The sequence below is a fragment of the Chanodichthys erythropterus genome, chromosome 3 (assembly GCF_024489055.1).
Source record: "Chanodichthys erythropterus isolate Z2021 chromosome 3, ASM2448905v1, whole genome shotgun sequence".
NCBI lineage: Eukaryota > Metazoa > Chordata > Actinopteri > Cypriniformes > Xenocyprididae > Chanodichthys > Chanodichthys erythropterus.
Genome location: NC_090223.1, coordinates 43,615,176 through 43,642,865, shown reverse-complemented (window position 1 = coordinate 43,642,865; position 27,690 = coordinate 43,615,176). Strand labels below are relative to the sequence as shown.

At 37.3% G+C, this 27,690-nt stretch overlaps 1 protein-coding gene across 5 annotated transcripts in view; it reads right to left on the bottom strand.

Moving 5' to 3' along the window:
* Window positions 1-9,393: 9,393 nt before the first annotated feature.
* card11 (caspase recruitment domain family, member 11) overlaps window positions 9,394-27,690 on the bottom strand; it is a 43,966-nt gene continuing 25,669 nt past the window's right edge. For 4 of the 5 annotated variants that reach the window (XM_067382428.1, XM_067382430.1, XM_067382429.1 and 1 more), the window contains 22 exons: window positions 25,973-26,110; window positions 25,337-25,662; window positions 24,999-25,178; window positions 24,727-24,873; window positions 22,147-22,272; window positions 21,855-22,049; window positions 21,573-21,722; window positions 21,426-21,477; window positions 21,171-21,277; window positions 20,969-21,072; window positions 20,265-20,317; window positions 20,030-20,165; window positions 19,646-19,844; window positions 19,431-19,557; window positions 18,496-18,736; window positions 18,235-18,319; window positions 17,662-17,757; window positions 17,433-17,553; window positions 16,856-17,038; window positions 13,515-13,639; window positions 11,049-11,164; window positions 9,394-10,909 (listed from right to left, as the gene is read on the bottom strand). In XM_067382428.1, the coding sequence (XP_067238529.1) occupies window positions 10,705-10,909; window positions 11,049-11,164; window positions 13,515-13,639; window positions 16,856-17,038; window positions 17,433-17,553; window positions 17,662-17,757; window positions 18,235-18,319; window positions 18,496-18,736; window positions 19,431-19,557; window positions 19,646-19,844; window positions 20,030-20,165; window positions 20,265-20,317; window positions 20,969-21,072; window positions 21,171-21,277; window positions 21,426-21,477; window positions 21,573-21,722; window positions 21,855-22,049; window positions 22,147-22,272; window positions 24,727-24,873; window positions 24,999-25,178; window positions 25,337-25,662; window positions 25,973-26,110 (3,212 nt within the window). In that variant the 3' untranslated portion in view covers window positions 9,394-10,704. The remainder of the gene's footprint in view (window positions 10,910-11,048; window positions 11,165-13,514; window positions 13,640-16,855; window positions 17,039-17,432; window positions 17,554-17,661; window positions 17,758-18,234; window positions 18,320-18,495; window positions 18,737-19,430; window positions 19,558-19,645; window positions 19,845-20,029; window positions 20,166-20,264; window positions 20,318-20,968; window positions 21,073-21,170; window positions 21,278-21,425; window positions 21,478-21,572; window positions 21,723-21,854; window positions 22,050-22,146; window positions 22,273-24,726; window positions 24,874-24,998; window positions 25,179-25,336; window positions 25,663-25,972; window positions 26,111-27,690) is intronic. The other variant, XM_067382432.1, reaches the window with a different exon arrangement.

Below are 27,690 nucleotides of genomic sequence, written 5' to 3'. Positions count from 1 at the left end.
GCAAATGGATCAGTGGCAAATAACCTACCTTTCAGTGAGAACTGGGGTCTTATAAGGGTACTTGTTGTGAACTTACAAGGGTATATTAAGTACTGGTTGTTTCAATAAGTACTGTACAGCGTTTCCTTTACTCTTTACTTTAAAAACTATGTCTATAATGGGTAATATTTTATGTATTTGAGGTCTGAGATGTGGCAAACAGTATTACCATCTAATCAGTCAATATTGTCTTAAATATTTTGGTAAAATGTTGCAACAAAATGTTGTTTTTTTTACGTGAAAAATTACAGTTTTGGACATATAGGGTAATAAAAAATAAATAAACCTTTTTACCCCCTTACCTGTTTGCATCCATGAAATAAGTATGTCTGAGATTTGAAAGGTAGGGTGACCACTATCAAACAAACCAAATGTGAGACGATTAATGATGTTTTATTAACAAAATTTGGGAGGAGCAACGTTCGAATAATCTGACTACACGTCATGTCATTTCAGCCAGCTGTCAGCAATCAGTAATCAACATATCTACCCAATCAGCATGAGTGAAAGCATATATATATATAGACACGGTCGACTCACCTATATTCCTCGACAGTTTGACAGCATCCCTCCACCACCCCGTCTCTTCACACCTGCCTGGTTACTTTCCTAATCAGAATACGGGGGGAGTACTCTGTGTTCGGGCCAAAATACCGAGCTTGGAGCCCTCTCCTCGGACAGCACTCCAAATACGCATACTACTACACATACTATTTACTATCTAATTATTTCTAAGTGTGAACTTGTGAACTAAGTTTATGTGGGACATGTTACCAACACTAAAACACAGCCTGAAGCTGCTATATTATAACTCAATAAAAACATTTGTATTCTGCCTTTCCGCTGATAAAAATACTTTGTTCTTTAGTCCCTTCCAGAAAACACCATTACATCACAATGTAACATAACATGTCTATATTTTAATTTAAATTCAACATCACTGACCCTAAAGGCAGCAGGCATCATGCAGATAACTATTTTAATTTTGAAACAGTTCTGACCAAGTCCAACTCCACTCCACTTCTTTTCAACCATTGGATAGGATTAAAAAAACGGCTTTTGTATTTGTGTAAGGCGGGATGTTACTTCTGTCAAAGCAAATAAATAAAATGCTTTCTTAATAAGGCAAAAAAAACGCATGCACGTTTTCCTAATATGATAATTAAAAACCAGAAGACTGATGAAAACGCGGGACATTTTCTCAATATGCGACGTGCGGGACAAGGGATGAAAATGTACGCAAAGCGGGACGGGTGGTCACCCTAGTGAAAGGAGAAATCTCTTCTTTTCCTCCTATTTATTTTAAAAACACATAAGCCTAGGCCTTGGAAATGTAATATTTGTATTCATTTTGGTGTCATAATTGTAACAATTAAGGCAAAAGTATAAAATGCTTTCCTCACACCTTAATAAATGTGAGTGACTGTACGCAACTCAATAATTATTCACAGACAGATACACACTTATACATTATATATATTAAAGCAAATTTCTAATCAGCCAATCACATGGCAGAAACTCAATGCATTTAGGCATGTGGACATGGTCAAGACCATCTGCTGAAGTTCAAACTGAGCATCTGAAAGGGGAAAAGAGGTGATTTAAGTGACTTTGAATGTGGCATGGTGGTTGGTGCCAGACAGGCTGGTCTGAGTATTTCAGAAACTGCTGATCTACTGGGATTTCCGAGCGCAACCATCTCTAGGATTTACAGAGAATGGTCTGAAAAAGACAAAATATCCAGTGAGCAGCAGTTCTGTGGGTGAAAATGCCTTGATGCCAGAAGTCCGGAGAATGACCAGACTGGTTTGAGCTGATAAAAAGGCAACAGTAACTCAAATAATCGCTTGTTACAGCAGATGTCCAGCTCTTAACACACAACACTTCGAACTTTGAAGCAGATAGGCTACAGCAGCAGAAGACACACAGGAGCCACTCCTGTCAGCAAAGAACTGGATCCTAAGGTTACAATTCACACTGGCTCTCCAAAATTCGACAGTAGAATGAGTCTGACGAGTCTCATTTTCTTCTGTGACATTCAGATAGGGTCACGATTTGGTGTAAACAACATGAAAGATGAAACATCCATCCTGCCTTGTGTCAATGCTTCAGGCTGCTGGTGGTGTAATGGTGTGTGGGATATTTTCTTGGCACACTTTGGGCCCCCTAGTACCAACTAAGCATCGTTTAAACACCACAGCCTACCTGAGTATAGTTGCTGACCATGTCCATCCGTTTATGACCACAGTGTGTCCATCTTCTGATGGATATACTTCCAGCAGGATTATGCACATGTCACAAAGCTCAAAACTGGTTTCTTGAACATGACAGTGAGTTCACTATACTCAAATGGCCTCCACAGTCACCAGATCTCAATCCATAGAGCAGCTTTGGGATGTGGTGGAACAGGAGATTTGCATTATGGATGTGCAGTGACAAATCTGCAGCAACTGATGCTATCGAGTCAAAATGGACCAAAATTCAGCACCTTGATGAATCTATGCCGCAGAGAATTAAGGCAGCTCTGATTCTGAATTCAATATTGTTGTTAATCATTTTCCTTCATTTTTTTCATCTTAAAGGTGCCGCAGAACGTGTTTTCAAAAGATGTAATATAAGTCTAAGGTGTCCCCTGAATGTGTCTGTGAAGTTTCAGCTCAAAATACCCCATAAGTTTTTTTAAATTACTTTTTTTAACTGCCTATTTTGGGGCATCATTAAATATGCGCCGATTCAGGCTGCGGCCCCTTTAAATTCTCGTGCTCCTCACCCCCCCGAGCTCTCGACTGCCTTAAACAGCATAAACAAAGTTCACACAGCTAATATAACCCTCAAAATGGATCTTTACAAAGTGTTCATCATGCAGCATGTCTAATCGCGTAAGTACAGTATTTATTTGGATGTTTACATTTGATTCTGAATGAGTTTGAGGCCGTGGCTAACGGCTAATGTTACACTGTTGGAGAGATTTATAAAGAATGAAGTTGTGTTTATGAATTATACAGACTGCAAGTGTTTAAAAATGAAAATAGCGACGGCTCTCGTCTCCGTGAATACAGTAATAAACGATGGTAACTTTAAGCACATTTAACAGTAAATTAGCAACATGCTAACGAAACATTTAGAAAGACAATTTACAAATATCACTAAAAATATCATGGATCATGTCAGTTATCGTTGCTCCATCTGCCATTTTTCGCTATTGTCCTTGCTTGCTTACATAACAGTCGGTGTTATGTTGAGATTCGCCTGTTCTTCGGAGGTCTTTTAAACAAATGAGATTTATATAAGGAGGAAACAATGGAGTTTGAGACTCACTGTATGTCTTTTCCATGTACTGAACTCTTGTTATTCAACTATGCCAAGGTAAATTCAATTTTTAATTCTAGGGCACCTTTAAATATGTAGTCTGTAAAAATTGCCTCTTTGTCGCCATCTCTGTTTGAAACCTGCAATTGCAGTTATATGCGGAGTTATTATCGTTACATGGGTTGTGCATCAGCAGGACTCCTCAGTGCGGATGAATCTAACGTTTGGTGTCAGTCGCCGCATCGGTGTGGATGCTGCACTTCAGAAACACAGATTGAAGTCTTGGAAGTATGACCAAAATAAGAATTGCCACCGGAAAATGTAATCTGAACAAGTAAGAAACAAATTGGCCACTTTTGTTCTGACCAACTGAGGAAAAAAGCATTAGGTCTACAATAAATCGCGCTACCAATGGTGATTAACTCTAACGATGGCTTAGCTCAGATCATGCCAAACTGTGTAAATTATTATTGTTGTTATACTTTGTTCTCAAATTGTTAATGTTAACAACACCACCATTGCATGACTATGTGTATTTAGTGTGTATTAGCATTACCTGTAGATTTCAATTTCTGTAGCCACTCTGCAGTACGAAGTCTTTTGCTTGTGACCACGGATGAATCTCCAGTTGTCACTGATGATTGTCATTTGGAGCTTTCTGGATTAATACGCCATCAAAATGGGAAAAAAAATTAATTTCAGCTGCTGTGAGAAAAGTCTATACATGATCTGCTACAAGCAGCATCCTCACATGATATAGTTACTAGCTGGGACTTCTTCCTTTCTGTTTACAGACGTTCATAATGATGCAAAGATGAACGGCCGCATACTCGTATTTCCCGCGGAAACCCACCAGTACCACTCTTATTATAAAACATCACTACATGCTTACCGTTGTGAATCGAGCTAAGGGAAGGAGAGAGTTTTGAACACTGGCTGGTTATGTTGCTCAAAAATTGATTTTGGACAATTTTTAACCAAAAAAGTTACAGACTGCAGCTCTAAGTTAGAAGTGTTTTCTGCACTGCTTTAGAGCAGTGATGCTCACCTGCTGAATTCAGAGAAATAAATCACATCTGACCTGAGCTGTGAACTTGCAGTCTGTATTAAATGTGATGCAAGAAAGTCTGATGCGAAATAATGTGAAGAAGCGTATTTCTCGAGTTGTCCTAAACAAATAAACAAGTCGACCAGTATATTCCGATTTATGAACAATAAATCTCTTATAATCTCTAAATAATCTCAATAAGCTCTTGCGATCCGGTTGTTTCTTGATTTTGTTGATTCGCTTTACGATTCGATTTGATTCCGATTATAGTGTCCATGTGAAAGAAACCCTCGCTGCTAACGCTGTAAATATACAGGACAGTGTTTCAGATTCATTCAAACTATATCTTGTCTTTTTGAACTGTTCATTAAAAGAACCGGCTCATATGGTCAGCTTGTTTCGAGAATCGGCTCACTGTGCTTTGAACACCTCATGCTTTGAGCAACTAAAAACCTCTATGGATACCAAACCCTTGTCACATGACAACAAAATAGCTTTTCGATAGACAAACGTTTTTCAAATATTAATATTTTTTTAGCTAAATTGATTTACTGCTTATTATTATTGTATTATAAGAAAAATATTATGCAAACATTATTTTGCAAAGATTTTCAGCCTTTTAATGACACTTTTTTTAAACATTCTCCAGAAAATATGTTCTTTATAGAAGAGATATTCAAGGCATTTTTCTTTCATCAAATCTTATGAGTCATATCTGTGGGCTATAAAAACCTGCGGTATTTTAGACACTTATTTAGACACTGGCTTTTCACAATTTTGACGACACATTGAGTATGTATATAGGCTATATATACACACATGGACAGAGATGGAGAGAAAAGGCTATTCATTTGGTCTCGTTCTTGCGTAAGAGCAAAATAATAACTGTTCATTCAGCAGAGGGCAGTGTTAACCTGTGATTACATTCACACATTTCCTTTGAGTCATATTTTGCTAGTGCATATACATCGTTTTTTTGTAAAATGAGCTCTGTCTGTTAGATTCATAAGTGTCGAGCCATAAAAAAGAACAGTTTATAGCTTCATCCACAGGTAAAGAAACCATATAGACCTAATGAGCACATTTATCCAAACATTATTTGTCAAAATTGAAATATGTGCTCATTAGTATAGTTTTGTTTTTGTTTTTTTTTGTACATTAATAAGACACACTCTTATTATGTGATTACACATACTGTCAACAATATAAAATAATATTTAACTGTTTGCCCAGCACAGCATCACAAACACATTTTCTTATTAAAACCACAGGTGCAGAAAAGCAGAGCAGGCTAATTTAGTGCCACTGACCACCTACATATGAAAAACAGGACTTCCAACATTAGCATATAAATAGTGACAATTTTTTCGTTCCTCCTCCAAGTAGATTATTCAATGCCATTCACAGCACTGGAAAAAACACTCTGATTACTGAGGTCCCGATTCAGAGTTCTTAAACCTATTTGTTGAGTTGATATGCACAAGGAAAACATTTAATGGAAAAGCTTTCAAGTTGATTTTCAAGCAGGAGGTTAATTGGACTGGGTTTTTGGAGGAAATATGAAATCAACATGCACACGAAACACAGCTGAAGAGGCTTTCAGAAAGCTACACGGCCATGATTACACATTTTGATCGCCAAATCAGAAAGCAACACATAAATGTACAAGTATTCATTCTTCTCATTGGGTAAATTGCACTTGATAGTATTCTTGGAGAGTGTTGAGGCAAGCTAAGGCTGAAATTACCATCACTGCCATCCATGTTTCACACTATGCTTTCAAGCAGAGGCAGCAATGGAGCACAAAGTGCTAAAACTTTGGGTAATCATAGTTCATTCATGGGATTCAGCAAGAGTTTTGTTTAGTTTACCATGTAAGATGTATTGGAGCTTTTTTCATGTTTACATATAAAACCAGCGTAAATAGATAGATGATAATGAACTAAAATTATATATAAAATAATTAATAAAAAATAAAATCAGACAAGCATTATTATGGCATGAAACTGTTGCCAAGTCACTCAATAGAAACCTTAAATGTAAATTTCATTTCTCTTTTTTTGGTGTAGAAGTCAAAGTTACTGTCTTACAGTAAGGTTTTGCATATTCTGGTGAATGAGCATGTGTTGTTTATGTCAGCAAAAAAGAAACCATTTACTCTTTTTTTTTTTTACACATTTTTACAAAAAAAAAAAAAAAAAAAAAAAAATCAGAACAGCATAGACTAAAAAAAGCATTTTAAAAATCTAGTTAATAAGCAGTTGTTTTTAAAGGGATAAGTCACACACAAATGAAAATTATGTCCTTTTTGAGGGGTCTTTACCCAGCTCATTTTTTTCCCTCAAGCAAGCTCATAGCAATTTTTGTGTTTTTATGTTGTATTTTTATCTATTCATTTATTTGAGCTCAACAGCCCCATTCACTATGAACTATTATAAAAAGGTCAAGAGCTTTTAAAAAATAAATGACGACAGAATATTCATTCAGGGAACTAATCCTTTAGCTTTTTTTAAAAAAAAGGTTACTAAGACTATTCCTTAAGAACATATAGAACAAAGCAACCATGAGAGGATAAAATTGTGTTTTCAGTCTCAAATGCTTGGCAAATACATTTAGCAAGGGAATCAGAAAGGAAAACAGATTCAAAGCTTTGTCCAGCCTAATTAGGTGAGATAAGAATACACTAAACCCAGCGGGCATGTGGTCTCAGAGGACAATAGAGGAAATAAATAAATAAAACAGCAAATAATTAAATTTATGCCACTCTTTGATTCCAGCATATTGACTCTCATACAGCACATGGACAAGTGTATCATTAACGGAGGTCCGTACTTGATAGCCACATTGTAATAGACTGAAGAAGGTTTTCTGGAGAAAAAAACAAGCCCATGTTTATCAGGGGGAGGGAGAAAATAGCAATTTTTTACAAGCAGACACCAAATAACATCAACTTTAAAGTGATAATATCAAAGACTAGATATACGGTTCACTCCTATTAGTTATGGAAGAAACTGCAACGCGCAATATGGCGGAATAGGTCCCGCCTTCTAAGTAAAAGAGCCAATCGCTGATTGATAAAGTCATCGCATCACTGCAGCTGCCGTTAGAGGCTCCGGTTCCCATAGAAACCCGAGACTCGTGCTTAAGACTGCACATGCGCATTGGCTCGTTTAGCCTGAAAAATAGACGTTTTTAAGCACTATTTAAGCATAAGAAACAACATTTATGGCACTGTTCATGCCAGATTTTGTTGCTGATTTGAAATATGTAATTTAATTGGGAGTTCGCCAAGCCGTTTTTGAGATTTCAGGATCCCCCGTTCAAATAGATAGGAATTGGTCTTCGATGCCCAAAATATTTGCCCGGAGGCATTGCAAATATGGCCGCCGAGTGAACAGACTTTGATAATATTAACATAAAAATGCAGCAATTGAACATTGAAATGTAACCTGCGATAGTTTTTTTTTCTTCCCTATTGTGACATATTGTAAGTGAAATGGCGTCTTGAACAAGAAAAAAATGTTGGGCGGGACTTGATTTTGTCCATATGGAATTGATTGGATGGTTCTGGTTTGCTATTGGTGGATCTCATGTGAGTGACAGGTTGTCCCTCCCTCGTGCCGGTAAACACATCACCAGAGAAGATATGTTGAGACACTGACAGGGTGGGGAAGTTATTTTGAGATTATGAAAAAAAATCATTCATAATAAATACTTTAATTTTCCATTAAAAAAGCGGGGGGGGAAACAAGAATTGTCAATTTTGATTTCATCATGGTGACTTTAAACACCTTCCAAGGGTGCAGCTGATGAGCAAAAGCTTTCCTCTCCTAATCAAAGCAATGATCTTGAAAATGTGTGTTGTTAACAACGATTACAAAGGCACAAAAGTTCTCCCCACATTCGAAAACATATTTAACCGTGCGGAAAACATATTTATCTGTGCTTTGGTGAGCAGCTAGATGAGGAGCTAAACGCCTTGCGCTTCTTAGAACAAAGGATGAGTGGGATCTGATCGCTTATGAAGTTGTGGGTGAAAGAGGGAGATACAGATGGCCTAGACACAAAGGTTCTGATGTCTGTGACAGACACACTCCTTCATGGAGAGTCTATTATGACATTTCAGCTCCGGTGCTCCTCGCAGCTTTGACTGATGGATGCAGGGACCACTGCATTCAACAGATTGGCAAACCATCTGCCACAGCAAATTGACACTCTCGAGACGTACGCAACACTTCCTGTAGCGATCTGCTGTGTAAAGAAAGGCACAAACAAAAACCGCTGGAAGGTATAGCAATGAAAAGCTCAATCGGAGTTGTATGTAGTGGGTTTTGAATATATAATGATAACGGATACAAATTAGTTTGTGCATAATCTCTTAAGTACATGGACCACAAAGCGCAGGTCTGTGCAGAAACCGACATTGTTTGCCCAAGACTTTCAAAACATAATGTGTTTGCATTGATGTGCAAATTATATTTTTATCTTTACTTCCCTTGGCCTTTTTACATATGCTTCAATCCTAAACAATAACCTGGCACATTTAATAGGAAGCAAAACACAGTATTTTATTCAGAGAAACACAAGATGCCCACAACTAAAAGTAACAGACCTTTTTTTAGGTTGTAAACATCTAACGCGACGCGTTCTGTTAAATGAAACTGATTCTCCTTGTTTTAGTGAGCAATGACAGATCCGAGAGCCTCTTCAATGGTGTTTACAATCACAGTGGAAAGTTGGTTTACCGTCAGAGTTGTTGTCTGCCAGTGACGTTACTCTGAGAGGAACCACCACCAACACCACATAAAGCAAAAAGATGTCTGCTTGTCAGGGCCCAACTGAAATTTCCACTGCGCTGCTCGTGACACACTCTCTCCAGGATTTCTCCTCTTTTCAAGCCCTTTAACTGTTTTTCAGTTCTCAACAGCAAAAACGTGTCAGCTTCTTTCTGAAGCACATGTGTGCGAAGTTTTAACCCAGAAAACAGAAATGCTGCTTCTCAAATCCTTTTATTACATAAAACACACCGTGTAATGTTGTTTCAGTTGCGAAGTACATTCCTGTGTCTGTTTACAAAATAATATGTACAAAAATAGTTAAAATCACGGCTTGGAAGTGGGTTATTACACACACAAACACAAAAAAAGTTTCTTAATAAGTGACAAATTTGTGTAATTTTTCCAAAATTGCAAAAGTACACCCCTGGATAAGACGCCATTACATATACAAACATCAGCTAAAAAACATCCTGACGTTGCGGTTTGATTTTATTAAACAGCTGGTGCAGTAAATTCCCCTTCATCATTCTCAACAATAAATATATATATCATTATATACACATATATGTTTAAAATCACAGGGGTCAGTATAAGGGTAGTTGACATCATTCAATATTTCAGTACTGAATTACAAAAAATACCTAAAATATACATTTCCCCTTATACATTCACATACATTTTAACCTAAAATGTACATATTTGTAGACTACCTATAAATCATGGTATGTCTAAATGGCAAGCAGTAAGTCATCTCTCGCTATGATAACATCTGAGAGCCCACTTTAGGACGTCAATGACAGCTTAAACAGACTCCAAAATAATGCCAACATTAAAAAAAAAACACACACACAAAGTTGCAAATAACAGTTATGAGCTCAACATGGAAACACATATAATGCCATTGAACTACTTAAAACACGTAAAACCTTGGCAAGTATTTTAGGTAGCAGCTGAAATGGGCACAGAGTTAAAGCCACACGTGTGTTATCGACTTAGAAAACACATTAAAAAAGTGTGCTTGTGTTAAAATAAATATAGAAGTGATGAATTAACTATATTAATTTATGTGCCTATAAAGATTAAACATACATACTGAATATTGCAACAACAATTGCATCAGATTCAATTTACAGTTATACACAAATCAGCCAGAATAAAACTGAAGGGAAATGCAGCAGGCAGCACTATATTGAGCATTACAGGTGGATGGTGAGAAGGATAATGTTTTATTGACAACAGCTTCGCTTCAGGAGAATAATAGATAAGAAGCTCAGAACATTTCCTCTGCTTACTATATGAATCTCAGGTGCATCACATGGTACCGTTCCTTGTCCATGTGTTTTTTTTTGTTGTTGTTGTTTTTTTTTTTTGACATCAGAGAGAAACACACCTCAGCAAGCTGTGGCCTTTGACAAAGTCACTTCCTGTTCACACGCCTGTGCTGCATGCACACATTCCACCCAAGCTGCAAACAGACAGAGTTCTGATACACAGAAACGCCGTAAGCCCTAACTTGCTTCCGTGATCAGGTTATAGCAAGTCCTGCTCCACCCAGACCGTTTTCTTCTGCTCCTCAAAAATCTTGTCCTTGATGATCTTGACAAGATCCTCCACCCCACTCCAAGAGTCGGGCTCCACGCCCGCGTACAAGCACGGCAGCGTCTCCAGCTCCTTCTCCTTAAAGCGACACATCTTCAAGAACTCCTCCTCAGAGTCCACCTTCAGTGGAAGCCTTCTGCTCCAAGAAAACACCACAAACAATTACTAAATGGATCATTTGTCCATGAATAATGAATAACTAAATAATCAATATGACATTCATTCAAGAGTGCAGTGAGTCTTTGCGAGTCTGAGGACATTGGAGGACTGCTTGCCTTAGTTTTTTGATGTTCCTCTCACAGATTTTGATGAAGATCACAATGGGGTAGATCTCTCTCCTCAAAAGGTCTTTGACACAGCTCAGATCAGCTTCAAGAAGACAGTGCTTATTCTACGAAACAAAAGAATGATTTAATGTAATTAAAAAAAATACACTTTAATTTTTGTTCTATGACAATTATAGAGCAATATAAGCAATATAGTAAATATAAATTCATATTTTAAACCAGAAAAGGGAATTGAGAATTGGAGAGAGAATTGAGAACTCATCCAGTGAGGTGTCGGTTCTCATTCTTTTCCTGTTTTTGGCACACCTCTCGAACAAGATTTGCAGTGGAAAATTAGACTCATCTCCTGACACATTAGCAAGTGAAAAACAATATGCTGCCTCTCACCTAACCACCTGATAAAACCCCAACAAGCAGATTGCATCTGCAGCCATCAGGAGATGTCTGTCTCCTACATAGTGCTGCTGATTCCCCTCTCAGTCACATTAAACACAATGAGACTTGTGCACATTTGAGCTTCCGTGTTTACCATATGTGATGTGCTCTCATGTAAATAAATAAAATAAATCTGTTCAAAATATAAATCGATCATATCTCTTCACAAGATTTGGGTTAAACCACTCAATTCATATGGATTTGTTTTATGATGCCTTTATGATCTTTTTGGATCTTCTAAGAATCTTCTAGGAATATCTTAATGTGTGTTTCTTATGGGTTTGGAATGGCATGAGGCTGAGTAAATGATGTTTTTTGGGGGGGATTTATCAAAATTAAACTGAAATCGCGCTTAAACCGCTTGGCTTAGTGCGATTGTAAAATCACAAAGGCTGCGATTATTTTTTTTATGCGCAGCTTATCAGTGAAGCACAGCTCTGAGATCAGTAACGTGCATTTGAAAAAGCAACACGCGTCAAACAACTTTCCGAACATGAGAAGCATTTACGAACCTCTTGTCCAACAAAAGACCACATTTAATAACATGTTTTTACTAGGGTGACCATATTTTAGTTTTCAAAAAAGACCTTCAATACATTAAGTAATACATCCTTTCCATTCAACTTTTGGCCCTCAACAAAGAATAATAACAAACAAATAATAATAAAAAAATTGTTTAGCTTTTAACATCTTTTGCATGACACTGTTTCTTTTCATAGCCATAGGTTAAAATAAAATAAATTTGCAATAAAAAAAAAAAAAAAAAAAAAAATCTACTATTTCAGTCAGAAATAATTTCAGTCCTCCTTGTGTTCTCTGGTATACTTTCCTGAAGATCAAATCTTTCCCAACAGTTCTTGATTATCAATCAAGTAGGCATGAAAGTCTATGCAAGACATGTGTTTAAAGTTGTATTGTGTACACAGAAGCCCCTGCTTTGTTTCCATCCACCTATTTTATGCTCATTTTGGGATTACGCATAAAAAACGCTACATGGAAACACCAAGATGCACATAAATTAAAAAATACGTATGCGCTCAACTAAGTCAAAAACATGCGCATAAACTACGATGGAAACACTTTTACAGAATAAATTGCATGATGCGCATCAAAAAAGGCATGTGACTTTGCATTGCACAGCATTTGAAATGCTGTTTTTGACATTCTGAAAAGCCTGAGCATCTGAAAGCAAGATAACGTGTTAATAATGGGTCTAAAAAGAGGACAAATCATCTGGCAAAAAGAGGACGTGTGGTCACCCTATTTTTACTCCAAAATTACTTCATAATGCCAGTCGAGTGTTTGAAATAACATCCTTCTTTCTGTGAGATGATGTGGCTTCTTACACAGAATAAGGCACACAACATATTATTTCATAGTATTCTATACTGTGATAATGGCTATGTCGATTAGCACTGAAGTATAAATATACTTTATTATCATGAAAATACCCAAGAAGGCTTGAAGAACTCAGATAAACCATATATTCTTGTAGTCGTGTGTTTATTAGTCATGTTTAATCAAAGCGTTTCAATCTTCTGTTTATTCAGCTACAGCGATGGTATGATGCCCATAGCGATTTCCTGAGATGACGTGTTATCTTTCTGATATGGGGCATATTTGGTGTTTCTGTGCGAGAGCGCCCTCTGGCTTTCAGATGGAGCAGCATTTAGCCATAAAAATTTTTAAAAAATCGCGTGCGATTTATTTTCGATTAATTGTGCAGCCCTACTTTAAACCATTTTCAAAATGACAAGTTCAAAATCTAGGTTTAAAAGTGCCCTTAACTAGAAGTTAGGTCAGGGATAGGTGTAGTGTGAAAATCCCATTGGTGTCTTTAGGAAAGGGTTAAGCTCTCACCATGAGGAAGCACTTCTAAATGATACTGTTGGGCAAAACAGCAAACACACACATTTCTGGCAAGCTTCTTGAGTAAGCAGAAGATATGACAGCACATAAAAGCAAAAACAAAATTTAGCTATTATTAAATTCTTCTGAAAAGAATATTTATTACTGTACCTTGAAGGCAACCGCTTCGATATTTTCTGGGGTGATGCATTCGTATGTGCCTGCCTGCTTTTCTTTGGAATAAATGATGGGCTCTATCTTCTGTTTCATGAGGAATTCATCTTTTGTCACAATGTCTGGAAAGAAGATGAATTAATAGTTCTTGTAAGCAGGCATGTCAAGGAAAACATCGATTGCATTAAGGAATGACAATCGTAAGGATTTTAAACACCGTGGCACTGATTCGATTACTCCTAACGATTCCAGTTCCTTAAATGTTATATTGATATATATGATTATTTTGGTACTTTGGAAGAAGCACCATTAAAATTAAACTGTGGATGTGTAATCAAAGATACATGTTGTCATATGAACAACCAGTCACTTAAGTGAGTATAACATTATGATTAAGTAAACATTAATCAATAATTCATCCAGACTGATTTGTGAGTCTTTTCAACTGATTCAAGACCAGGTAATAAGATCATTTCTTTCAAGAATCTGACAATATTTCTAATCTGACCTATTTTTCTCTCTCTCTCTTTGCATTCAGATATAGCAAAAACAGTGTCAGAGTTTTTGAATGCAGATTTCCTTGAACCATTAATGAAATCGATTGTCATCAAATTCATGTGGATTCTTTATTTTACTTATTTAAAAAAAAAAAAAAAATTATTTGGTTCTTGATTCCAAATTAAAGATCCGTTTTTGTGTCAGGTTTCTATTCTTAGATACTGGATTCACCAATAAATGGTGCCATCTAATGAGTTTTTAAAAATAACAACCAAAAATGCCATTACACCACTGTACGTTTCATGGGAAAATACATCGTTCACAGTTAACTTTTTATGTAACTTGCATAAATGATTTTAATGTATAAGTCACAATTCTAATATAAACTCGCAATTGCTTGATATAAAGTCACAATTATGAGATATAAAGTCAGAATTGTGAGATATAAACTCATAATTGCATGATATAAAGTTACAATTCTGAGATATAAACTTGTAATTGCTTGATATAAAGTCAGAATTGCGAGATATAAACTCACAATTGCGTGATATAAAGTCACAATTCTGAGATATAAACTCGCAATTGCGTGTTATAAAGTCAGAATTGCGAGATACAAACTCGTAATTGCGTGATATAAAGTCAGAATTGCGAGATATAAACTCGCAATTGCGTGATATAAAGTCAAAATTCTGAGATATAAACTCATAATTGCGTGTTATAAAGTCAGAATTGCGAGATACAAACTCGTAATTGCGTGATATAAAGTCACAATTCTGATATAAACTTGCAGTTGCGTGATATAAAGTCAGAATTGCGAGATATAAACTCGCAATTGCGAGATATAGTTACAATTCTGAGATATAAACTCGCAATTGCGTGATATAAAGTCAATTGTGAGATATAAACTTACAATTGCGTGATAGTCACAATTCTGAGATATAAACTCGCAATTGCATGATATAAAGTTACAATTCTGATATAAACTCGCAATTGCTTGATATAAAGTCACAATTATGAGATATAAAGTCAGAATTGCGAGATATAAACTCATAATTGCATGATATAAAGTTACAATTCTGAGATATAAACTCGCAATTGCGTGATATAAAGTCACAATTCTGAGATATAAACTCGCAATTGCGTGATATAAAGTCAAAATTCTGAGATATAAACTCATAATTGCGTGTTATAAAGTCAGAATTGCGAGATACAAACTCGTAATTGCGTGATATAAAGTCAGAATTGCGAGATATAAACTCGCAATTGCGTGATATAAAGTCACAATTCTGATATAAACTTGCAGTTGTGTGATATAAAGTCAGAATTGCGAGATATAAACTCGCAATTGCGAGATATAAAGTCAGAATTCTGAGATATAAACTCATAATTGCGTGTTATAAAGTCAGAATTGCGAGATACAAACTCGTAATTGCGTGATATAAAGTCAGAATTGCGAGATATAAACTCGCAATTGCGTGATATAAAGTCACAATTCTGATATAAACTTGCAGTTGCGTGATATAAAGTCAGAATTGCGAGATATAAACTCGCAATTGCGTGATATAAAGTCACAATTCTGATATAAACTTGCAGTTGCGTGATATAAAGTCAGAATTGCGAGATATAAACTCGCAATTGCGAGATATAGTTACAATTCTGAGATATAAACTCGCAATTGCGTGATATAAAGTCAATTGTGAGATATAAACTTACAATTGCTTGATAGTCACAATTCTGAGATATAAACTCGCAATTGAATGATATAAAGTTACAATTCTGAGATATAAACTTACAATTGCATGATATAAAGTTACAATTCTGAGATATAAACTCGCAATTGCTTGATATAAAGTAAGAATTGCGAGATATAAACTCGCAATTGCTTGATATAAAGTAAGAATTGCGAGATATAAACTCGCAATTGCGCGATATAAAGTCAGAATTGCGAGATATAAACTTACAATTGCATGATATAAAGTTACAATTCTGATATAAACTCGCAATTGCGTGATATAAAGTTACAATTCTGAGATATAAACTCGCAATTGCGTGATATAAAGTTACAATTCTGATATAAACTCGTAATTGCGTGATATAAAGTTACAATTCTGAGATATAAACTTACAATTGCATGATATAAAGTTACAATTCTGAGATATAAACTCGCAATTGCTTGATATAAAGTAAGAATTGCGAGATATAAACTCGCAATTGCGCGATATAAAGTCAGAATTGCGAGATATAAACTTACAATTGCATGATATAAAGTTACAATTCTGATATAAACTCGTAATTGCTTGATATAAAATAAGAATTGCGAGATATAAACTCACAATTGCGTGATACAAATTCAGAATTCTGATATATAAACTCAAAATTGCGAGAAAAAAAAAAGTCAGAATTGCGGGGAAAAAAAGTCAGAATTCTGAGAAAAAAGTCACAATTACCATTTTTATTTTTTTATTTAGTGGCGGAAATGGGCTTTCATAGTTATTAAACATAAATGCCCGAAAAATTTCTATGCATTGCCCTACTCTACATTATTAACTGATCAATTGTAACTGTGATATCTTTACTGAGGTCTATTACATATATTCAAAAGTTTGTGGTAAACATGGACTGAGTGGGTTGTTGCCTGTGACATAATAGTTGAAGTCATGGAACAAATTAAAATAAGGATTCTTTATCAAGATGAATATATCACATATGTGACCCATTGTTAATAATGGCAGTCATTTTTTCTATTTACGGAACAATATCTCTATCATCATCACCACCACCACCACCACCACAGTGTGCTGCTATAATTAGAAGGAGAAACCTCTTCCAGCTATTTTTACCTGGTTTGCAGATATTGAACTCCATAGCACCTCCGAGATTAAGGAACTTCTGGACGATGGTCTTAGCTAGGATGTTGGGGGTGAAGAGGATGGGTCTTTTGCGCTGGCATTGGTGCGGGGTCACTAGACTGTACGGGATCAGATTCAAGCTCTTGTTTAAGTCACTCTCTGGGTCAGATGTGTCTGAAAGAATGGAAACAACTCATGGATCAGCTTTGAAAGCAGTTAACTGCTAAATGTCAAATGTAAATCAGCATAAACACTAGTAATTGACATGAGAGGCACTGTCAATAAGCATTTGGTTCCCATCCCTTTCAAACAGTGAATTTTCCAGGCATTCACAAGATTTTGAAAATCATTTTTTGGAGATTGTGCTCAAAAAAGGCCAATTTCTAGCCGATGAAACATTTTAGAGCATAACATTTCCATTAACTTTTCCGTCCTGGAAATCAAGCTTTAAAAATTCCCTAATATTTTCTGACTTCATTTTCATGACAGTACGAAACCTGTCCATATGTCAACCACTGCAAAGATTCCTCTGAAATAAACAAGTAAAGATGAGGGTGGGCAGTCTTACCCTCAGGCCTCAGGGTTTCAAAACCTGGTCTGGAAACTGATGATGGATTTCCTCCATTGACAATGCGGACACGCTCACTGCTGTTCATCCTCTTGTACTTGTTATCCACCCTGCTGACAAACTGACACCAGGGATCTCTTTTAATCTCAGCAAGACTCCACTCTTTTCCTATCTGCAGACAAGACCTCAGCACTATGGCAGTGTGAGCAAACTCAAGAGGACCTGTTACCTGTAATAACTGAAAGATGAAGACACTGGCTCTCGACAGACGTGGACTAGACTTGGGGTCTGGAGAAGGTGTTGGTTCCTCAGGTTGTAGGGTGTTCTGTGAGCACAACCGGAAAAGAGAGATAATTCATTCGAAAGGAAGAAATGGAAAGTGAGATTTAGAAGAGTTAGAATTTATGAAAACCAAGCTAAAAATACATCTCATTTCAAAACCATTGTGGGTATGACATCACGACTACCAATGTGACGTTTGACCATACACACACATGAACACCTACACTGTAGTGAGCAACACTGATCAACAACAGTGACGTAACAAAAACAGTTTAATTCTGATGGTCAAATTATGACTGTTTTGAGCCAAAAAGCTTTGACTGACATTATAAATGGCCCATTTTTACACATTTTTATGACATGAGGGTGAGTAAATGATGACAGAATTTTCGTTTTTGGTGAACTATAGTGAACTATCCCTTTAAAGTGACAAAAAGTTGTGTCCCGCCAGTTCTGACTCATCTACAAATGTAAAAGCCAAAAGTGTGCACATTTCTCCAACAATCCAGAAGGAACTGACCCGGAGCCCTCGCAGAGTTTCAACTTCCTCTCGACCTCCTCGACACATCAGCTTCTGAATCTTCACCAAGAGGAGCTGCTGAGCTCTGGGGAGGAGGTGACAGCTAAGTTCGCTTAACAGCTTCTCGTCACAGTCAACACATATAAAAATGCACACCCACACAGTCACCTACACATTGACAGACAATCTGCAGCAGACAATAGATGAATGTTCACACTTGATTTGAAACTATAATGGTCACTCATTCTTCAGTGTCCTCACCTGGAGTAGCTCGGTATGGTGCCTCTCTCTAGGTCCTTGTCGGTGAAAGCGTCCACACGGGCGCACAGCCACTCGCATTTGCCCTGGTGCATGGTGTCCAGAACGTGGAGAACCTCGTCACATCGTACGTTCAGTGAGCAGTTGTCCAACTGGCTGGAGATGTTCAGATTGAGACGTATGTAGAAGGAGTCTCCGGATACCACTGTGCCATCTTCAATATCCTTCAGCAGCCGCCTGTAGCCTGGAAACAAGAAAGTGGGGTCAAAACTGGACATTTTGTGGAGTAATAAATAACAACCTGAGCACAGGAGCCACTGAGCTGCTAAGAATCGAATGCAACCCAACACCGCACTGAATAAGATGGTGTGTGATGGACTCACAGGAGACGTTTACACCAAACAGAAAAAAGTGTAAGAAAAATATCTATATTTAAAACTTTATTAACTATAATAATTGGCTTCCGTAGTCAGGCGTACGCATCAATTTGTGGCAGAAGAGTAACCTCTGACCCAACACACGACGTAATGACAAACGTGGAAGCGCAGAGGACAGAGCAAAACAAAACACCGGTCATGAGTTAAGTCTAAAATGAGAATTTTAAAAGAGAAATGTTGGAGGATTTCGATATAAGAGAAAAGGAGCTTCAGTATGTTGCCCAGCCCTATTTGTTTGAACCGCTAGAGGTGTCCAAGCTTACGATACTCCTACATCCTACATCGCGTCAGATGTTACTCTTTTGGCGTAAATTGATGCATATGGCTTCAAAATCTCACATCTCATTCACTGACATTATCAAGCTTGGAAGAGCCAGGATATATTTTAATATAACTCCGATTGTGTTCGTCTGAAAGAAGAAAGAAGTCATATACACCAAGGATGGCTTGAGGGTGAGTAAATAATGGGATAATTTTCACCCTTTAAGAGTCTGGACTCACCATCATGGTTTAACTTGTAATGGAGATGCACCTGTCCGGAGCATCTCTGCAGGGTCCAGTGTGCTTCCTCCTTGGTACAGGTGTCCAAAGCCACATTCTGGGCTTCTCCACGGACACTGCCCTCCAGCTAGGGGAAAAATGAAACCACTACTACTACAGTTTTTTTTATATTTATATATTTTATTTGTGAAACACATGCAAGAGTTCAAAGTCACCATTAAAAGTTGGTGTCCGACTTTAACTCCGGCCTGATCTGCATCAGAGCCAGAGTGGACAGCGGAAACGAAGATGCCACTATCATTTCCACCAATCAGAGTGATTTCCGACAGAAGGTTTTCTCCAGAGAGAGAAAGGCTCTGCACTGGCCGCAATGAGTTTCGCTGAGGGCCTGAGGTCAATGACGGACGAAACGGTCTGGAAAAAAAAGCACAGATCAAAGAGAAGTTAATAATATCGATGTACAGCAATGTAAAGTGAGGACGAACTGAAATGACGGAGACAGATAAAGATTTTTTTCTCAAGGTCCCCAAAAAGGAATTCGCTGCAGTGTTCAAAGAATGATTATAAATAACACTATGTTAATAAACAAAACAATAAACCTCTCCAAAGAGAATTTCCTAAAGATGTTATTGACTTGCTCCAGATCATATGTGTCCATTGTCTCAGACTGGTGGGAAGACGAAGATGAGTGGATGGATGAAGGCCCGTAGGAAGAAATGTCCAAGTCATGGTCATCTACAGGAAAAGAAAGAGACATATTTACAAAGTTGAGTCACTTAAGTGTATGATTCAGACAGTGAGTGGGCGGAATTAAGGATTTATACATGTTCATACCCATATCGGCATTGTCTCCACTGTCAGTATCTCCAGTGTCTGATAAGGGAACACTGAAAGGCAGATACAGCACAGTAAATTTGACTCTATAATGCCAACAGCAATTCACTTCACTACTGTTACTGTGTTGACTATGGTATTTTTATGGAAATACATTCTAAATAATCTATAAAAGAAGTAACAATACTGCCACAGCTAGTTTTAAAGATATACAACTACACTAGGTTTATGTGTGTATGTTAAACCAAAGACTATAGAATAACACAAGACGTGTCACTTGTATTGTTTTGAATGGGAGAAAGTGAAACGCGCAATATGGCGGAATAAGTCCCGCCTTCTAAATAAGAGCCAATCGCCGACTGGTAAAGTCATCGCGTCATTGCAGCGGCCGTTAGAAGCACCGGTTTCTATAGAAACAGAGACGCGCATTTAGGTCTGCACATGCGCTTTAGCTTGAGCCAGCCTGAAAAATACTGTTTTTTTGTCATGATTCAAGCGTTTGGAAAAAATTTAAATTCCAAAATTTGGAAAATTATATGTTGTCAGATTTCATTGGTGATTATAAATATGAAATTTAATCGAAAGCTTGGCAAACAGCTTTGGAGAATTTGATGTTTCCCCATTCAAAGTGATAGGAGCTGCACGTTTCAAAGATGGCCGCTGAGTGAAATGACTTGTCTTAAAGGGACTTTGGTTAAACTTACCACTTGTATTGAGAGTTTGGGTTCTCTTTGGTTCTCCTGACGATGGATTGAGGGCCCGGAGGCTCTGGCGCAGTAGACAAGATACTGTCGTTACGGCAACGCAGCTAAAAAACAAAACAAAAATGCACATACACAACAGTTGCCTTCAAATTACTTGGAGCTACTTGGAGAGAGAAAATAATTAGATAAAAATGAATCATACATGTTTACTGTAGATCTCCACAGGAGAAATCATTACACTGGCACTGGTAAGACCTGTGTTGTCAGTGGCAGCAGGTTCTGACAGATCTCCATTGGTGAAAGGCACGGCTAAATAATAAGAGATTGAATTAAAAGAAACCAAGCTCACAGGAAATTCTTATTGCAAACATTTGGTGAACATTACCATGTTTTAACCACATATTATAACTGCAAGTTTGCATACAGCACCGTCAGAGCTCTTTAATAAATATTTTACCTGGGAATTGAGGACTTTTGGGTCCAGCTGCAGGGGATTTTGGTCTGTTAATCTAATAAATGAGAATGACAGATGTTGAGATGCAGAAATATTAGCATCTATAAATTACAAAGACATTCAATGAGATACTTTCAAGTTTCTACTCACTCTGCCTTTGAGGTTACATCTGCGTTGGAGCTTAAACTCCTGCTCATCAACAGCTTCTTCTCCGGAGTCCTCTGAAGGACCTCCTGTATTTGCATCGGGTTGCCCAAAGTGCTGAGCTATAATTAGTGGAGTAATGTCTCGTGGCAGACTCTGAGGGGGAAATATCATGAAAAAATACTCAATGTTGAAATCAATGGCTTGGGATAAAGCATTTTTGCTATGGACTTCTCTTTTTTTCAAGAAGAAACACTAAACTTGTCAATCAGACAGATAATGTCTCACCTGATCCAAACCATTTTCCTTGGCCATCCGTCTCAATTTGCACTCCAGGTTGACAATCTTGGCTTCTTTGCGTACAATTTCAATTTGAAGTTCATCGCTCTTCTCTTCCAACTCCCGTATTTGCTTGCGGTACTTGTCTTTGTCAATCAGGCATTGAGACACAAGGTGTTGGGCATCATCTCTTGACTTGAAAGCCTGTGAGACGAAGAAAGCAATACTACATCAGTGGCTCCTATGTAACAGGAAGTGAACTGAGGAACTGAGGATCACTAGGAACACATTAGTACTCAACCTGGTCACGCTCACGTTCCAACTCCTCCAGTTGCACCATGATTGTATTCATGCGGTTCTTGTACATTTCGCAGTCCTTCACCAACGTGGAGCACTTCAATTCAAGGTCCTCCTTCTCTTCCAGGTACTGTGCATTATTAAATTAAACGTTTTGCATTTAAACCCATCAGTAGAATAAAGAGCATCATTCAACACTGTATCACCTGAACCTGACAATAAACCTTCTGAACTGTAAAAAAGATTTAAAAGCAACAGTTTGTAAGGTTTCTTTTCAGAACATTATAATATCCCCTTCCCCTCAGACCATCATTCCACACTAAATGGTGTTATGCAGCTCAAACCCTGCTGACTGCACGTCGCAGAGACAAAGCTTCATCATTTACAGAGAAAAAGCTCTGCTACGGCATAAATTTCCATTTGGCTGTAGCAGAAATTTCCATATTGCACACCAATACTTTCAAACAAGGATTACTCTCCATGTCAATAAACAAACAAACAAATAAACACCAAACATATATTTGGGAATGTGGAAGATTTTGTTTGGCTTTGACAAGCATTCTGCATGTATTAAACGTGGTTGTAGAGTTAAAGATGCCCCTTTCACAAGATGTAATATATGTCTCTGGTGTCCCCAGAATGTGTCTGTGAAGTTTTAGCTCAAAATACCCCACAGATCATTTATCATAGAGTGTCAAATTTCGCCTTATTTGGGTGTGAACAAAAACATGCCGTTTGTGTGTGTGTCCCTTTAAATGCAAATGAGCTGCTGCTTCCGGCCCCCTTTCCAGAAGAGGGCGGAGCTTTAACAGCTTGTGCTTCGGTTGCTCATCAACAAAGCTGGAGAATCTCACACAGCCAAAATAATGATTGTCAGTAACAGTGTTCAGCCTTACATTGATCAAACTGGAGTCATACACTGATGGAGAGACTCAGGAAGAAGTTACAACTTTTAGAATGAAACTGGATGTTTCTGAAGGGTTAGTGGATACATTTATGTAGTTGCTGTGGAGTTGATTCAGCTTATCGACTAGCATGTGCCGTCATGTTCATCTTTTGTGTTGAATTGACCCTCATTTGTGAAGCAGTCTGATGTAAAATGACGGCATGACAACAACACTCTACTACAACAACTCTTCCTCTTCTCTTAAGCAGCCCAACATGGCCTCGCCCCTTTGTTGCGTGTTCTCGGGGGCGGGGTTAATGTAAATTTTAAGGTTACTGATGTCACTAACCCGGGAAGAAGCTTGTTGTAGTCCCTACCAGCCGTTTGTTGTAGTTCTTAAACAGCAAATTATTAAAAGAAAATATCTCCCTTTGCATTGAACTTTGAGCGTTGTAACTTTGCATATGTTGTTTATGATCAAACAGCAACATTAAACACTAACTTAAGTTAAAAAAAAAAGTGAAATCATAATCAACCACGCCTTTAAGAGAGATGCTGGTAAGCTATCCAAGACTAATTAAAATACCCCCCCCCCCTTTTTTTGGGCTAAAAGTAAGCCTTCAACACTATAAAATACACATTTTATGCAAAGAAGTGGAACATTTGAAAAGCTCCAAAAGAGGGCTGACTGTGATAAGAAGTCATTGCCGCCACCCCTCCCCCCTTCCTGCCTAACCCTGAATTCTGACACTTTTCACACGTCACTTCAGATGCACTTCTAATTAGAGCTGCAGCACATTGCAGAAGGGGCCACTTAGAGCAGCCAGTCCTCATCAGCCTCTGTCACTTCTCGTTCATGTGTGACAAGAAAAAAAAAAACCTTTGCCTACACTTCATTATTTCTAGCCGTCTACTAAAAACTCTCATGCTGAGTCCATATTAAATATACTTAATGCCCCATGATGCCAATGTAATATCACATTAATTATGAGGACATTTAAACATTAAGGATGTGACCAAAAAGTGACCAATATGACCCCACTCTGAAGCTCTCTTCCAAAAGTTAACTGCCTACCGAGACAGCCTTTTAAGGCATCACAAACAGTATCATGACTGTAAACAGTAGGCTGCAAAGTTGTGCTGCCATATAAGATGACTTCTTTTGATAAATATGCATCGCTTGCAGATAAGGTAGTCCCAGAACGCAGTGCAACTAGCATACCTATGAATAAAGGCTACATTGTATCATTAAATATGGATAAATATTGATAACTACGGTTCAAAAGTTTGGGGTCAGTAAGATGTGCTCAAGAAACATTTCTTTTTATTATTATCAATGTTGAAAATAGATGTGCAGCTTCATGTTTTTGTGGATACATTTTTGTTTCAGGATTCTTTGATGAATAGAAAGATCAAAAGAACACCCTTTATTTGAAATGGAAATCCTTTGTAACATTATAAACATCTTTACTTCCACTTTTGATTAATTTCATGTATCCGTGTTAAATAAAAGTTTTAATTTCTTTAAAAAAAAAAAAAAAATCATACTGACCCATATTTTTGTGAGACCTTTTTTTTTTAAAAAGCCTCTATTATTTTGATTCTGATTAAGTTACCCAACATTTATATTTGCTATGCATTGTTTGGCAAAGAGCTTGAAGCTGAAATGATTATTCAAAGTATAAGGCTAGTCCTGACCTTGTCCCGAAGCTCCTCAGCCTGTCGGACCTCTTCGTGCAGGTTATATAGTCTGTTGACTAACTCTTGACGATCCTCCAGAGCTTCCTGTCGGTCATGCTCCAGGATATCCAAGATGGCCTTGTCTGAATCAGGTAGAGGCCCAGGCTATGCATAAAAAGAAACAAAACAAGCATACAAAACAACTTTAAAAACTCTGACTTTGAATAACCTTTCCCAACTGTTTGCTTTTCACTGTCAACTATTTACCGAGATGCAGAAAGGGTATTCACCTGTATGATGGACTGCAGCTCCTGGAGTTTGATCTTCAAGACCTCATTCTCTCGCTCCAGCTCAAATATCTGTTCTTTCCGAGGCCGGTTCTCAATGTCATTCTTCAGTTTCAGAGATTGCCTCCTCTCCATTTTGCACTCCTCCTCCACCTTGTTCAACTTGTGCTTTAGTTGGTCAATCTGGAGAAAATGGAGAGACAGCAGTCAATATTTGTATCCCACATAGTCAAGTAATTCATGTAAATATGAGTGACCCATCACTTTTAGTAGTAAATCTAGGAAACAAATAGTTTGTGAAAACTCAAATCATCCTGCAATGCTTTCAGAAGCCCTCTGACCTCTAGCTGAAGGTCTCGGCTCCTCATCACGGCCATATTCTTCTCCTCGCTGAGCTGAGCGTACCGCATGGCCAGCTGATAGTTGTCATCCTTCACCTTAATAAGTTCATCATTATAGTTATTGCGCTCTTCTTTCATCTTATTGTAGCGCTCCTGGAAAGTCAGCAGCTCCCGGTTGGCCAACCGTAGCTTCTTAGTATCGTCCTCTAGCGTGCGGCATTTGGTCATGATATCCACCCGCTGCACATCTTTGGCCTTGGACTGCTGCTGCAGCTTTATGACTTCATTCATTAAAAATTGGATGAGTCCTTCCTGGCCCTCTTCCACTAGGCAAAGAACCAAATACAGTCAATAAAACCCAACTGCACAAAACACAACCATGTTATTATTCAAATGTCATGTAAATATCACTGTTTATGAGTATGGTAATCATTTATCACCAAAGCACCCTCTAATACCATTACTGTACCATAGTAACACCACAGTACTTGCTTATAAGGTTACTGCACAAATCTGAAAGGGGATTTATGGCAGATGCTCGTCCCAGAGGGGAAGCAGGTGGAAGGCAACAAACATTTTTAAGGCATAGTCGTAGGTCATTTATATGGGCGGTATTTTAAATTAAAAGTGTCTCACCGACTATAGTAGAACATCTGCGAGTGGGCTCCTTCCCCGTGACGAGTTTGTAGAGGTCAGGGTAGTACAACTCCAGACTCTCTAAAAAAACCACATAACCTCGTTCTCCCTTCGTATGCAGAATATCCAACAACCGACCTGAAACAAAAACCACTGCAGCATGACACTTGTTGAAGTGAAAAAAGCACAACGTGGTTTACCTGGTGTGACCCTCATAAATAGTATATGTTAATGTGATCACATTGAATCTTTTATATCAAACAGTGTTAATATTTTTACACATTTAGTCAATATTTTGCCATGTTGCTCTTGACTAAAATGACATCTAAATTTAGTTTAGTAGCTGAAAAGACAAAATCAATTAAACCAAATATTCACAATTTAAAAAATCTGAATAAAATGGAAATTCACACCATGTATTCACTGAATGCATGTTAGTGATCTTATTGTGAATGATTCATCCTTGTATAGGTTTCCTTTTTTGGAAAAGTCTTATGATCTCTTTATGAACTTTTTATGCGTCAAATTGGTAGTTGTGTGAACTGACAATAGAGGGAAAGAAATCTCTCAGATTTCATTAAAAATATCTTCATTGTGTTCTGAAGATGAACAAAAGTCTTTCAGGTTTGGAATGACATGAGGGTGAGTAAATGGGTGAACTAACCCTTTAAACCCCACTTTTTTTTTTCTTTTTTTTTTACAATCAACTGTAAGCTGTTTTACTGTAATGTTTGTCATAATACAGAAAAAAAAATATCTGTCATTATTTCCGTAAAATAATGCCTTGAGTCAACATTTTTAACAATGAACATGAAAACAACAGCAATCCCTGACATTTCTGACTATGATAAGATTATGTGAAAATCATATTCTTTCCACATATTTCTTCTTCAAAAGCACAGTTTGTTCTTTGTAAATATATTACAAAGTTATTTGTTTCATTATCGTTGTGAAAAACGAGTGTCAGTAATTTCATTGGCTCTGATCAGGGTTCCCACTCTAAGCCAAATAAGCTGATTGCTCCCTGACTTTCACTGACTAAAAAGCTGAATTTCCATGACCTATAATGAACGGAAAAACACTGAGCAGACAAAATCAGCCACAGACAGTATTTTTTCAATCCATCAATTTGCAAGCTTTATTTACTTTTTTAGTACAAAACTAAGTTAAACACTCATAAACACTACTTTTTTTTATTTATTTATTTATTTATTTATTTTGCGCTTTCACCCGTTAAATGCACTTTGATATTATTCTGTACTTTTTCTACAGAAATTAGTTTATAGTTTTTATTCTTTCAGGGGATAAACGCTTTAGAGGATTTTCTGTTTGTCATCAAGTTCAAATGTTTGCAGACTGTCTTAGACTGTTTGACACTAGGCTATTTCTGTAAAATGGTTATGATTATTTAAGTCTGAAATAATTATTTAATAATTATTAATTATTTAAGTCTTGGAAAACCCATAATATTTTTCCTTCAAAAGTAATGTTGGTAGTTTATCCAATGTGCATATATATTCATTTATTTATATTTATTTATTCTACCATGGTGAATAAACAATGGTAACTGCTACGTACAACCAATTCGAAAATTCTGCGCAACTGCCACTAGGGGGTGAAACGCGACATTCGTATCCTAATGTCATTTGCATTGAAAAGGCGGCTTACGGTGTCCTTTTTTTTTTATTTCTTTTTTTAGCTTACCGTGTCCTAACCAG